Source organism: Dendronephthya gigantea, unplaced genomic scaffold (assembly GCF_004324835.1).
Source record: "Dendronephthya gigantea isolate DGI-Jeju-01 unplaced genomic scaffold, DenGig_1.0 000781F, whole genome shotgun sequence".
Classification (NCBI taxonomy): domain Eukaryota; kingdom Metazoa; phylum Cnidaria; class Anthozoa; order Malacalcyonacea; family Nephtheidae; genus Dendronephthya; species Dendronephthya gigantea.
Genome location: NW_021163791.1, coordinates 4,314 through 17,078, shown reverse-complemented (window position 1 = coordinate 17,078; position 12,765 = coordinate 4,314). Strand labels below are relative to the sequence as shown.

General features: G+C 38.0%; 1 protein-coding gene across 1 annotated transcript; it reads right to left on the bottom strand.

The window, feature by feature from the left end:
- Positions 1-2,699: 2,699 nt before the first annotated feature.
- LOC114544417 lies at positions 2,700-12,453 on the bottom strand. The gene is made up of 4 exons (XM_028563066.1): positions 11,985-12,453; positions 11,589-11,689; positions 11,249-11,421; positions 2,700-3,436 (listed from the first exon to the last, which is right to left on the bottom strand). Exons 1-4 carry the CDS (start codon positions 12,420-12,422, stop codon positions 3,207-3,209), a joined length of 942 nt encoding a protein of 313 aa, XP_028418867.1. The 5' UTR covers positions 12,423-12,453; the 3' UTR covers positions 2,700-3,206.
- Between the last annotated feature and the right edge of the window lie 312 nt (positions 12,454-12,765).

Below are 12,765 nucleotides of genomic sequence, written 5' to 3'. Positions count from 1 at the left end.
GGTACATGTGAATATTATATTTATTCATCTTTGATTTTTGTTTATGATTACTGTATCATTCTTATTTAACGAGTAAAAAACAAAGTTTTGGAAGCCACTTCAGTGCTTGCTTGGCGACTGGCTGGTGAAAGAGCCGGCAAGAATGCTGCAGCGCATTGTATAAATAAATAAACTAAATACTGTATGCCATATAATAAATCCCTTATTAACCGAATACGTTCGGTCCGTACTGGAAAAATATCAGACCTCGGTCTTTTATGTACGGACCTCGCTATCGCTCGGTCTGTACTGTCAAGACCTCGGTCTGATTTTTCTAGTACGGACCTCAAATTCGGTTAATAAGTGGTATGTAATGGACCGCGATCGCCATTACGATCGCCATTCCACAAAGGATGGCTTAGCCGATATTGTAATCGGTGTTGACAACCCGGAAATGCATTTCTTTATGGTGGGCGTTCAAGGTGTTGAGAGAGGACCTGTGGCACGTCTTGGTCCAGTTGGTTGGTCTTGTATTTGGCCTACTGGTAATAAACCTCGATCAGTTCCCAGATCCCAGATCGGTCCAGCCTTTTTTGAGTAACAAAACAACGGTTGGGACAGTCGTGATATCGGTTGTTGTGATTTAGATCGTACCCTAAAGAGTTTCTGGGAAGTTGAAGTTTCTGGCGTTGGATTTTCAGCAATACAAATTATGACAGAAGAAGAGAGCTGCTCTGGAGAAGGGTCGACGAGATCCACGCGGGCCCGAAACTCCAGCAAGATTTGTTTGACGTGCTATTGAGGTTTCGGCGCAACCCTGTAGCGGTGGCCAGTGATATTAAGGAAATGTATCAGCAGATCGTTATCGAGGAACGAGATCATCCGTACTACCGAATGCTATGGAGGGACCTGAGACCAGAACAAGACCCTGAAAAGTATGAATTCAGGAGTGTGGTGTTTAGGAAGAACTGCGCGCTAATGGAAGCACGATTTGTGGCGCAGAAAAATGCAAGAAAATAGCAGGAGAAGTATCCCCTGGCTGCAGAAACCGTTCTGAGGTCCACATACATGGACGATTCTCTGGACAGCGCTAAAGATGATGACGTCTTCTCCGATTCGCGACGTCTGTTAAGAAGAAGGAAGTTGTGATGTTAGTGGATGCATCGAGGAGACGGATGGCGCAGTCAGTTACCTCCGTAATGAGTATGAAAATGGTCAAATCACTTGCCGCATGAGCGCAGCAAAGTCGAAGGTCTCTCCCGGCACTCAATGCAACAACGACGCCAAGGCTCAAGCTTATTGCGCTGTCTTGGATTTGAGATTGGCGCAATCGCTCCATAAAGTCCTATGCCTCTCGATCCAAGAAGCGAGCTTCTATTTCGACAGCGAGGACGTGCTTTTGTGGATCCGGGGCAGAGGTAGAGATTTTAGGTCGTTTGTCGCAAATCGTGTGAGCGAAATCCAGAGCAGCACCAGCCCGTCCCAGTGATAACACGTTAAGACTGCCTGCACTCAAGGAGTTAGTCCGGTTCAACTGGCTGAAGATATGACTTGTTGGGAAGGTCCGGAATGGTTGAAGCAAAACAATGAGCACTTTCCAAAGGGGAAGCTGGAACATCAGCCTCGCAGCCCACCAAATCTGAAGCCCTCAAAGGTCAGCACTTCGTTCGCGACCGAAGTCCTCTGTACCACCGAAAGCGAAGACCGAAGGGCCAGTGACAGCTGAATGAAGAATGACACCAGAACGTTTCTCGGACTTGTCCAGATTGGTGCGGGTTCGCACGTGGGTAAGACTAGTGATTTTTAATATGCGTAACCCGAAAAAAGGCGAGGGGGTCCAGAGCTTACCGTCGATAAGCTTACTATCCAGCCGCCCAGAATTTGCTGAGCAATTATCCTATGATGCCAGGTTTCCGGTTATCCTTCCGAGGAGTAGTTGGGTTGCGAAATTGGTTGTAAAAGATTATCACGAGCGGGCCAACCATACATGTGGAGTGAATTTCACTTACTCAGATATCTCAAAAACACTGGATCAGCGCTGGTAGCGAAGAGATTCGCAAATGGAAAAAGCAATGCAACGGGGATAAACACCGGCAGAACCAGCCAGCTAGACCTTATTATTTAATTCGTTTGATTCTTCGTTCCTTACACGGCCGTAACGTAGGTTGGGAATATTCATACATTCATCTTACACCCGACTACTTTCTTTTGTACGCTATTGTTCCTGCAGTAGACAAACATGAATATAATTATGAATACGCCCCAATTAAGCGCTCTAGCTACGGCCTGACTTGCTTAGTCCATCAATTAAGTGTGTTGCACGAATGAGATCCTGACCGAAGGCTTTCGTTCCCACTGACGCATTATTAATATACTTATCATTAATCTACTTCACTGTGAAAAGGAAAATACTTTGGAACCAAGCCTTAAAATTATTAATGCATACCATAAACCTTTATAGCGGGTAGGCAGTATTCTGTTGCTCATCGTAATTTACTTGGATGGTCACAAATAGAGAGGGAACCAGCGTTTTTTTCTCATCTTACCTTATTCTTACCATATTCGTTCAGATAAAGCTCGTATCTCTCAGGAGGGCAGAGCAATGTTAGCCGTGAAAAAAGGACACGTTTTCTCGTTACTTTGAAAGCTGTGGGACCGGTGGCGGACCCAGGGTAAGTCAGATTAAATTACTACACCTGTAACTTGCAATCGTACTGGTAATTTTTTATCTAATCATATTGTATTGAAACTAATAACCATGCAATAGCCTTGTTATTAAGGACAGTTGAACTGGACTTCTCGTTCCTTGTTTATGAAATCGTGCATATAAAACCGGATAACGTACATACAGAGTGCTAAAATCCTTAAATAATATAAGAGATGTGTAAAAAATTAATGGCCACCACGCAATCATGAGGGTTTACTCGAATTTACATCGATTTCTATTTTATCTTCAGAATTCTATTTTTCATATCTTAAGAACGTAATTTAAACACCTGGAAATATTTTTAACAGATTACAGTAGCGGATCTGGGGGTGATCAGAATAAATTATTACAGCTTGAAATCGCAATCGCTTAAAATCCTAATAGATTTTTATTTAAAAATATCCTTTTCATTTTAAAAATATTAAGGTGTTTTGAATTCAAAATTTAGCTGTGTAATTTATTCTGACTACCCCCAGATCCGCCAGCGGCATATTATCAGTGCAAATGCTCCGCATCAACTTCACTTTATTTCTCGATCATCATCACTAACTTCTTCCTCCCGTGGGACCTCCTGGTAACTATGAACATCTTTAGCACAGAAGATATAAATAGTAAACACCGCCATCCAAGCCACAGTGACAACAGAGAAACCACAGAAACTTAATCTTGTACCAAATTCTTCAAAACAGATTCCAAAAACTGCGGAGCCAAGTTCCTTGCCAATTCCATGAAAAGTTAGGTTCACCACACCTGGAACAAAGTAATTTTTTTTATGTAACCCTCTTCCCCATTAAAGATTAAATAAATAATATTTTTTTTTTCTAAATTAAAGAAATGTATTCCTCAAAGTGCAGCTTCGTTCCAGGATGAAGAGGAAAATAGACAATTTACAGCAGTGATACCGGAGGGAGCCCGATCAATGCGATTGTCAATGCGGGTACCGCATACTATCTTGGGTGGCAACTCTCTCAAAAAATATAATGCATACATTAATACCATCGCTTGAAACACAAAAATTACGCTAGCTTCCTGACAAAAAACTAGTTACAAAACACCTTGGATATATTTCATAAATTTATCTGTCATTTTTAGACTTGAAAACAATTTAGGAATGCTTAAATTTTGCAAATAAAAAGTGTATTTCGATAAAAATACACATGATCAATTGACAGATAAATTTAGTAAATATATCCAAAGTGTTTTGTATCCAGTTTTTTTTAGGAACCTAGCGTAATTTTTGTGTTTCAAGCGATGGTATTAGTGTATGCATTATTTTTTGTGAGAGGGTTGCCAGACTTAGGATAATCCCCGAGCCGGTGCGGAGCACCGTGCGAGGGTACTATAAATCCGCTCGGATATTTACACCCACGATGTGCAAATACGAAATCAAAGTCGTCCGCCATTATGCAATGGACCTCACGCCATGGACGGTCTTCTACGTTATGCGCATGCGCCAGTGTGAACTACTAAGCTCTTGATTGGTCGAGACAAAAATTTGTATTTTCAAACTGTCATTTAGCAAAATTTTGATGAAATTTATAAATTTATATTTTTATAAATGTGGAAAATATGTATTTTTACTAAATTAGGGGGAAACTCGAATGAGGTCAGGACTTTTCACGGTTTAACAAATAACAAGACCAAATTTTCCACCGAATTCACCGCGTAAAACGTAATAAATCGGATTTTACCCTTGGTAATAGGGAGCTTTAGCAGTGACTACGACCACAGATTAGCTATATACAGATATGAAACTGACGCCAAATCGAGTCACGTCGTTTTTTGCCCAATGTGCGCATGTGTAACTTGCTTGGCAAGTGTCATGTTGAAATGTAATGAGTAAATCGATAGAAAAATCAAATTTTTGACAAACAAATGCTGATTTAAACAAATCCTTTAGGGCGATGTCCCATTTCGCTTAAAATTTCTAAAAAGATAGATAAAGTGGATCTTCTGAGCTAAGAACTGGTTTATGAAATTATTTGATGCTGGCAAAAACTGGAAAAATATAGCTGAAGAGTGCAGGGCTTGCCGTATGGAAAGCTGTGCAATAAATTTACTGGCTGAGCTATTTTTGAGTTTAGAAAACATGTAATACATGCTTTAGATACAATATATCTCCAGAAGATAAAACGAAATGAATTAACAAATATCTAAGAATAATAGAAATGTGAAAACGAAATAATAAGAGTTTAAGGTGGCTACCTACAATTTTTTAAAATATTGAAAACTTGTGGTTTTGATTTAGAATTTTAGCACGAGATTTCTTGCTAAGGATGACGTCATTAGCGAAGGACACATATACCGACACTGTTTAAAAATTTATTCCAGAAATAAGCATAGGTAGCGAGAATTTTTAAAAAAGAAATTTTTCGTCTTAAAAACGGCGTTTTACTCATTAAATTCCCTCATGAGACTTGCCAAGCTCGCCGGAAGTCATCACGCGCTGGCTGCGCTTGGGACACAAAACAATGAGCAAAACACAGAAGTTTCATTTCTGTATATAGCTAATCTGTTTTACGAGTACGGCTACGCGTACGAGTAATACATTCGTCAATCTCGCGCGTTGTTTGCCTACGCCATCAGCCAAAACTCCAATCGCCATCAACAAAGTCGTTGGGCTTTTGATTACGAAATTTATCAAAAACTATTACTAACAGAGGTAGCTGACAAGAGCAAGCGTGGTTAATGTGTATATATGATGGTAATGCCGAGAATAGATTTATGCACAGCAGAATCGAACAGGGGCGGATCTAGCGAATTTCCTGACCGATGCATCTTTCATGGATAATGTCAAAGGCCCACTAGCGGGCCGGAGACATCTATCCCGGGAAATTTTAAGCCTAGGAATGCGAGACTCGAAAACGCGATTCCCTGCATTTAATTTGGCTGACTAGTTTCAAACATAGACATTCAAACATAGAAACCAACTCATGCATTCAAAGATTCATGACAAAACTACGTCCTAGCTTTTAAACATAAAGAGGTACTTCATAATACAATTTCAGGAGTTCATTTTAGAATCTTGCATAAACTGCAGTTTAGACATTGTAAAATCTTGAATTAAATAGTTGTTTGCAAAAGTAGTTGAAAGTCGAAAGTCAATACCAATTATCAAAATATTCAAATAATTTTTTCCATAAAGCTCAGAAGAAATAGGGCCTTTAATTATTCAACAAGAGTTGCACTAATTTCATTATTCAAAAAAGTATTTGAAAAATTTGAAAAAATTGATGTTTTGAAATAAGAGAGATCGAGTTATTGATCAATCTTAATAATGTTTATCAATATTTTTGTGAGTAGTACAAAGCTAGTTATTTAAATTTTAATTAAAAATATTGACAAAGTATTGTCTCCCTTTAGAAATAAAATATTTCCAAAACAACTAGGAAGGAACCACTTTTTAGAGCTTGCAAACTTTAGGCAAATATTCAAGTGTTTATGTCTTATTAATTGACTTTTTAGTTTTAGTCTGACAAACACTGATTGGGGCAGTGGGGCTAATTATGTTAATTTAATCAGCAAAGCTGGTGTAAATAATCTTTCTAATATAGAAGATATGCCAAGACTATGTAGTATCCTGCCTGGCCAAATCTTAAAAGCAAGGTCGATCTATTTATAAATGAGGTTGTATGCATGCAATCCTATAGTTTTGTTGTTCAAGAGTTACAACAATGAATACATCAATGAGTAATAAAAATATTCTTCACAATCAATTACTAGTGTATGTACTATGTACAGGCATTTAGGATTCCCATATTGTTGCAAAAGTTATTTCATCCCAAATAACTTTTATATTAATTATCCCAAGAATCTTAAAACTAAAGCAATGCAGTCCATTTGACTTACAGCAATAGTTGAGACTTGAGTTAATTTGAACTATATTAGGCAATTTAGTTATTTATAGACTAGCTGTGATTCACCAGTCTTTGGTGACCAAAACAGCCATGAGCAACCATAGCTAGAAGTTAAGGAATTTACACTGTCTAATTACCTGTATGGTAATTGGTAATGACCTAAACTGGACATCATTGATCATTCATTCCTAATAATTTTTGTGGCTGTTGTGTAGCATTATTAAACCAGAAAACAACTTAATTGTAATACCTCAAACTTGTCGTATTATCTTGACATCAGCTACACAAGTTACCTTATTTCGCACGCATAGTAATGGTGTAAGGTATAAATTATATACTGTGATTTCCATCATTAATAAAATAATGTAAATCACAGTTTATAATTTATACCTAGTCTAGTGACTCAAAGTCACTAGTGGTATAGTGGTCATAAATAAGTGGTCATAGTAAGGTCTAGTGGTCATAATAATATGACCATTATTGGCATTTATTCAAAAATTGCTCTTATAACATAAGCTTTATATTAAACCTAAGCAACTTTAAATTTATACGCAATATCAACGAACTGGAGAACTGGCCAGAACCATTGAATATTCGAGAATAGAGATTATATTATTGACCCCAGGGGCATGTAGTCATTTCTTTATTTTGAAAAATTATGCGAGTACGTTACCGTTTGACCTCAAACTTTATTTTTCTTTCAATTTGAATAATGCCCTTATTTGCTGTTGTAATCATGACTTCGATAATGCGTGGGAGAGCAAATTCCATTATGCCAAAGCGATTTAGCGAAAGCTGTACGTCACAGTAGAATCTAAAACGAGGCTTGAAGCGAAAAGGTAGCAAAAAGCCCGCAATCTGCACGAGTGCATCGGTCGGCGGATTCAAATCTACCCTCAAAACAATGGAAACGTTTACGTCACGGTAGATTTCACGCGGAAAAGGACTCGGGACCGGTGCACTCACAGGTGCACAAATTTCCAAATCTACTCTCAAAACAATGGCAATGTGACGTAACAGTAGATTTCACGCGGAAAAGGACTCGGGACCGGTGCACTTAATTCACATCAGTGATTCACATGTGCTACTGTGTATTACGTAATGAAAAGTTATTTATATCCATGTTTAAGCCATTTTTGTCGCGAAATTATTCACGACGACTTGTCGAAAAACAAAAGAAAGTGCGAAATCATGTTTTGATCGCAAATATCGATAACTTGGCAATAATAATGAATTTAAATCGCTGGTTTGAAGTGATTAAAAATAGGTACGCAATGCGTACATGTGGGTAGCCTGTAAAACATTATTAACTGCGATAAAGCTGCTATAGTGGCAAGTAAATATCAACTGATGCAATAAAATATTATTTTCTAGTCTTATGTTCTAATGCCATAAACAAGGGATTAAACACCCTATAGTTAGCTAGTTGAATACAGTTATAACAAAGTCAATTTAGTACACAAGCTATATATAATATTTTATTGTATTAAATACATTTTAGACAGATCAAAACATACATAAGTATTTTTACAAGAGATAGGAAATGAAATTTTTAAGTAGAATAGGTGAAGAGAACAAAAAAGAGAGTAAGGTTCCGGGATGGTGGCACACATCATCTGATAACATAAAGCTTAGTTAAGAAGGAGAAAAAGGATTCAGACTTTTTCAAATGATCATCGTTTTGATGTCCTTTGATTATCAGCATGTCTTTGTTACATACAAGATGGGTTATTTTGTTGATAAATCAATGTTATAGTTATGTTAATATTCAATAAAGGTTAAATGTTATTGTTCCAGTAAGATTATACCACTTGTTTTCCAAAGTTTATTGGCAATATGTTCACCATTATAACTGAAGATGATAGTATGATTTCATTGATCCAGTAATTTCATTGATACAGATGGTTTGCAATGTTGATTACAGATAACTTATCAGCATCAATTAGCTGGACATAATAGCACCAGTTCGTAGGTCGAAAAAATCTGTGTGGCTTTTTCCAAGTTTAAATTTATCAGTTGACAATATCTTATCACTGTGCTAATCAGTCCGACAATTAGTTAACATTGAATGCCATCATTCATCATTGATATAAATGTGTAAAAATTGTTTCAAACATATCAGCATAACAATTTCAAAGGGCTCATCTATGTATCTGAACAATATTTGAAAGATTTTTCTTCAGTTGAAATGCACTTGTGTTAAAAGTTTTGTTTTTTAAAAAAATATGTTTTGTTTATAGTTATGTTCAAATAAATGCTTCTTTTTAAACTCCAAAGCATTTGGTTTAATAGCTGCATGTCCACAAGCAAGAAATTGACAAGTGAAATATTGCATAGTATAATTTATAAAAAAGGGCAACTTGTTACTACTATTTGCCAAATTATAAGGTAATATATTTGGTTTAATAGCTGCATGTCCACAACCAAGAAATTGACAAGTGAAATAGTGCATTTTAATTTATAAAACAGGGCAACTTGTTACTACCATTTGCCAAATAAGGTAATGTTTTATTTATTTTCTATTAGTGTAACTTTGTAGTTGTAGATTCAACGCTCACCGATCACCGCTTTTTCGTCTTTAAAGTACTCGCCTTCGCTTTAAAATTTGACAAACGTATTAACGTGACTTCGATTGCTTCCGTCCTTCGAAAACAACGAAATTTTCCGGAAGTAGAAGAACCACCGTTCGTCATCTTTCGTATATCCGACGATTACCGAAGATGTGGCACCCACACACACACACACAAACATCCGGACACTTTTTCGACTACATAGTGGTTAGCCGCGCATGCGCAGGCTACCCACAAAAACTCTGAGTTTATTCAAGGAGAGGTGTGATCACATTAGTTAGCTATCAGGTATTTTTATATGTGTATAATCTATACAAATATATTATATCTGACCAAATTTCAATATCACAATTTTGACCGATGCATCTGCGTCCGTTGCACCGGTCTAGATCCGCCCCTGGAATCGAATGATGAAATAAAAATCGTATTTCACTCGGTAAATTAATCTCATTACGATGTTTATCACGTGTGAAAAAATGCCATGCACGGCTTTTGATTGGACGTACGATATTCTTCACACGTGGGGAATGTCATTTTGCCGGAAATTTTTTTACATTTTCTTTCAAGATGGCGTCGAAATAAAATTATGGGAGTGAGATTGAAAACATAATCCTCATATTCAAGATCTTTTCACATTCAGCAAATCCTCAAATCTTTCGGACAGAATATCTAACTTCTTTTGATCAATTTTATAAAGAAACTGAACGGTAATAAATATGTTTTGATGCATAAAATTTTGATTAATGTTGCATGCTCGCTGTGTTTTTTAAAGCGTGCCGTTGTCAAATTGATCTCTATACACATTTATAATAAACAAATTACTTGATGGTTGGCTCGTTTGTACGATTTTTATAATGAAAAGCTCGTTGTGAAGGATCGCAACGAGGATCGCATCGGGCTATCTTTAAAAGGGGGAACGGGAAATCGGGGAATCGGGGAATGGGGAATCGGGGAATCGGGGAATCGGGGAATGGGGAAATCGGGGAATCGGGGAATGGAGGAATTGGGAAATCACGATTCTATGTCTAAATCGTGATATTTCATTATTATTATTAAATACTTTTTACAAACAATAGCCTTTCAGCTTATTAATTCGGCTGCTTTTAAATGGGTTGTTTTCTAACGAAATAATACTATGACTAATACCCACACTTTTCTTTTTGTGAGCTTGCTCCTTCCGTCTCCACACAGAGCAGAGGGTTATTCGTGAGGTTATTTGTGAAGTTATTCAAATTTGTTCTAAATATCTGGAAGACCTTCAGTTCTAGCATGCATTAATTAAGAATAAGCCATGGAACGGGAAAGCAAACCAGTCGTATTAAAGGCTATGTAGCCTAGGCTTGGAAGTTGGAACCACCCTATTGATGGTGCTGCAAAAGGCCACCTGGTACAATTTAACTGTGAAAAGAACTATTTTGCAGTGTGTAAACACCATCAATGTCTACTCAAATCAAAGTTCGCTAGTTCAGTTCTAGTTTACAAGCAGATTCAGCTTTATTCAAACGGCTTTTTATCCCCTCTGAGAACCGCTTTTCAGGCTATTCTTATCCTTTATCGCGTTTTTTATCTCAATGAGTCGCATTTTTCCTTTATCTCATTTTCAGTTTCCCCGATTCCCCGATTCCCCTATTCCCCGATTCCCCGATTCCCCCATTCCCCGATTCCCCGATTCCCCCATTCCCCGATTCCCCTATTTCCCGATTCCCCCCTTCCCCGATTCCCCGATTTCCCCATTCCCCGAATCCCCGATTCCCCGTTCCCCCTTTTAAAGATAGCCGATCGCATCGTACGCACTCGCCAACCATAAAGTAATCTCCATATATGCACCCCAAATTAAGCTTCCACCTCCTTAAAAATATTAACATAAAAATTGCATATCAATTTTTCCTCTAGAATAAGAACATTAAATTTGCTTGCCTAAACCACAAAATTGACATTAATAGAATTTAGCTCATCATGAAAAAAAGCAGGCGATGCCTTTCATTCTGCTTCTTGAAAAGTGAATCCTAGGCATGCTTCACCCGGAAATAATCGGGGAAATAACCGCGAGCATAAACCATGCAGCATCCGTTCAATTTTGCCCCAAAATAATACCATACATGGCGTATAAAAATCACTGATAGGATTCTGCTCACCTTGAAAAAAAGCAGACGATGCCTTTGATCCCGCTTTTGAAAAGTGAATTACCAAAGACGCATAAGTTAGGACAAACGAAACAGACTGAAAACTATCGAGGAATATCACCAGCCAAGCATTTTCAGTAAACGCTAGACCAGCAAACGAGGCGCAAATAGAAACAGTGAAATTGCTATGACATACAATTCGCCAAGTTTTCCAATGATAACACGGGATATGATGTACCAAACACCAACTAGAAGCCGTCTGAGAAACCACCAACTGCCATTACAACCGGCGTGCCGCCCAAGTGCCGCATGTACCAAAATTCCCAACGCAATTGAAACGCAGTACAGAAACCTGCATGCGCGCAAATGAACAGGACAAGAATATAATGAGTTTTGACAAGACCGACTTGACTTCTTCATAATCCACCACCCGTTTTTCAAGATACTCGTATTCTAACCAAGGCAAAGAAATTAAAGTCATACACTGTACCGCAGCCGCGTAGAAAAAAACAACGTAATAACTTGGGACTTCTTTCCCGCAGACCAAATGGGGTATGTGGCCTGCCAACGTTCCAACAATGAAGAGCGAAATTCCGGCGCCAATTTCACCCCAAAATGCATAAAATCCAAATTTTGATTTATCTTGCTTAACATGTGTCACAGCGGCGACAGTAATTAATGTAACAGAAAGTCGTTTAACCAGTTCGAAAAAACCACGCAAGAAAAGTATAATCAAAAAGAATTTTACCATATCGCCGTCGTATTTCGTCTCGCTATTCCCCAAAGGATTTTCGACATTTTTTTCAGCAGATGATGCGTTCATTACAGAATTATGAACAATACTGGAGTTTCCGAATGATTCTGTGATATTTCCCGATGATGATTCTTCGCAGGTTAAATCAGGCGCTTTCGGTGCCAGAAACAGCAAGGTGCTGGGAATCGACAAAAGGATACATATAAGCAGCAGGTGCTTCCTCATGCGAAATTTGTCAGACAAATATCCTGCGATCGGTATTCCTATCACTTGAGTGACGAAACCAAGCACAGGGACCAAACCGACATAAGTTGTGCTGTATCCTAATTGTGCCATGAATAAGGGCATGTATTCAGCGATCGTTGCCACACATGAACGAAACATAAAAAAAGCAAAACTAACGGCAACCCCTGTGGTAGTGAGCGAAAACATTTTTTACAGCCAATTCTTGGGTAAGCCACATACAAGCTAAAAATATAAAACATAATGATTGCATGAGCTACTGCCAATACGATTTGAAAGAGTGGAAGGTGCCGGTGTGATGAGGACAGCGGGATTTCGAGCCTGATCGAGTATGGGCCAGTAAATAATGGCATTAAACCAGTAGTAATCAAAGATTAGGCAAGTGCGTTCGATTTTTTATTACCAAATGATGCTTGTGCTGTAAATTTTTTATGAACTTTTTCTTGCTAATGCACGGCAAAATATAATTATATAACTGTAGTCTCGTGCAGAATTGGCAGTGAAAATGAATATAGGAATAAACGAGACAACT

What these genes read in the sequence shown, in the direction of transcription:
- LOC114544417 (XM_028563066.1), bottom strand. Translation starts at nt 12,422, where the DNA reads ATGTTTTCGCTCACTACCACAGGGGTTGCCGTTAGTTTTGCTTTTTTT. An exon ending in CGAAATACGACGGCGATATG is followed by an intron (nt 11,690 to 11,984) that starts GTAAAATTCTTT and finishes TGCCTTGGTTAG; the next exon opens with AATACGAGTATCTTGAAAAA. An exon ending in ATCGTCTGCTTTTTTTCAAG is followed by an intron (nt 3,437 to 11,248) that starts GTGAGCAGAATC and finishes ACTTTGTTCCAG; the next exon opens with GTGTGGTGAACCTAACTTTT.